We start from the raw sequence: 1622 nt of genomic DNA on the forward strand, positions 1-1622 counted from the left end.
CCAAAGCTGCATTAAGAGTAAGCGTAAACAGTCCTATCGTTAAACTGGTAGCCAAACGGCATCAGCGCCCTCTCTGTTTAGATGGGTGCCTGCTGGCCTGTGATTGGCTGCTAGCATCGGGTAGGAAAGTCATTTCCCATAATGCATTTCCCCATCACGGCGCCATTTTGTTTACTTACTCATGTGAAGACTCTCGGTTAGGTTGGTTAGCTATTGCTCGTGGTGATTTTGGCAAATTGTTCATCTTTAAAATTATAAAAACGGGCCTTCTGAGGGCCAACTAAAATTATATTTATTGAATAAGTCCGCGTGCATTTGATGGGTGTAAAATGACACGAAGACGGGTGTTCACAAGTATAGATTTAGCTGTTGAAGTGTCGATAACATTGTTATTGTTACTGAGTGATTTATACTTTTAGGCACAAGTACGTCTCCTATAAAGAAGTAAAAAATGTCCGCTTTAGTGGGAATTAAGATTTTTAGGTTCCGTAGCAATAGACTGAAAAATAAATCAAAGTTGAAATCGGAATAACGCGATCAAGGGAAGGGGGGATGAGAAGCGTGGGAGCCACGTGATCAATCGGCAAGTTTGACCCATCAAACTTCAGATGGCGCTGCCATCAATTCCGCGGCCTTTCTTTAACATTGAGTGGGTACGCTTAACTTACAAGCGGCTTTGCTTATACCAAAGCTGTTCCGATCTCATTTTTGAGAGGTGTACGCGTGGTGCATGCCCTAAGACGGCACTGCTGTTGGTAAAGGATGTTTGGCTGTATATAAATGATATGGCTGTACATTGTAACAGGATTCAACTGCATTACATCTATACATTTTTGTACCATTTACAGTGGTAGCAGAAACATTTCAGGGGTACTTGAGTGAAAATGATTAACACTACTCACCTGGTACAATGCGATTAAACAAAAAAAGGGATGGGAGGGGCGAATTGTCCTAAGCAAGGGAGTCCTATTCCTCAGCTCTTTCGGGTGGAGGACCGCAAGGCTGGAGCATCTTTTCCGTCAGATTGAACCTGACGCGGGCTTTGGACTCGTTCTCGGCGATGGCGAAATAGTTGAGCATGTCGAAGTGTGCGATGTACGAAGCGAGGCTGTCGCGGTGTTGATTCACCAACCACTCGAAATTGCAGGTGTCAGCGTGTCCCGTGCCGATGCATTTCGACTGCAGATGCTCCAGCTGGCTGTTGATGTTGTATCTCTCGCCCATTATTTCTAGCTAGGATACGAAAAATATGACAAACTAAAATGATGGTATCCTCAAAATCACACGACGCAAATCTGAAATGATGGTGTTGCCAACTTTTGTAAGGTAAATAAACACCACAGTATCCGTATGATTATACACGGCTTTTGGCTGCAAGCACATTTCCTGCTCGGTAATCATGAATCAAAATTTTCTTGAAATCACATGATCAATACTGACCAATCAGAGCTCATTTTACTCCTTTTCATTATCCTTCTGACCATACTTGTCATCATAATTACGGGACATCCAGATTGTAAATATGACAGGGCTAAAAACACGACCAAGAAACAAGACTACCGTCCACACCCGCCACTTAAAAATAATTTGTCATAAGTAAAAAACAAATTTCAGTTGAAAAT

The 1622-nt window shown here is 42.5% G+C and overlaps 1 protein-coding gene across 1 annotated transcript; it reads right to left on the bottom strand.

The window, feature by feature from the left end:
• Positions 1-966: 966 nt before the first annotated feature.
• Positions 967-1317, bottom strand: Sf3b5 (splicing factor 3b subunit 5). Its single transcript, XM_089235720.1, has one exon. The coding sequence runs from the start codon at positions 1222-1224 to the stop codon at positions 967-969; it is 258 nt and encodes an 85-aa protein (XP_089091846.1). The 5' UTR covers positions 1225-1317.
• Positions 1318-1622: the final 305 nt, after the last annotated feature.

This window comes from Pholcus phalangioides, unplaced genomic scaffold (assembly GCF_987345545.1).
Source record: "Pholcus phalangioides strain wild (caught in Gottingen) unplaced genomic scaffold, Ppha-v1.0 ptg000009l_1, whole genome shotgun sequence".
NCBI classification, from domain to species: Eukaryota; Metazoa; Arthropoda; class Arachnida; order Araneae; family Pholcidae; genus Pholcus; species Pholcus phalangioides.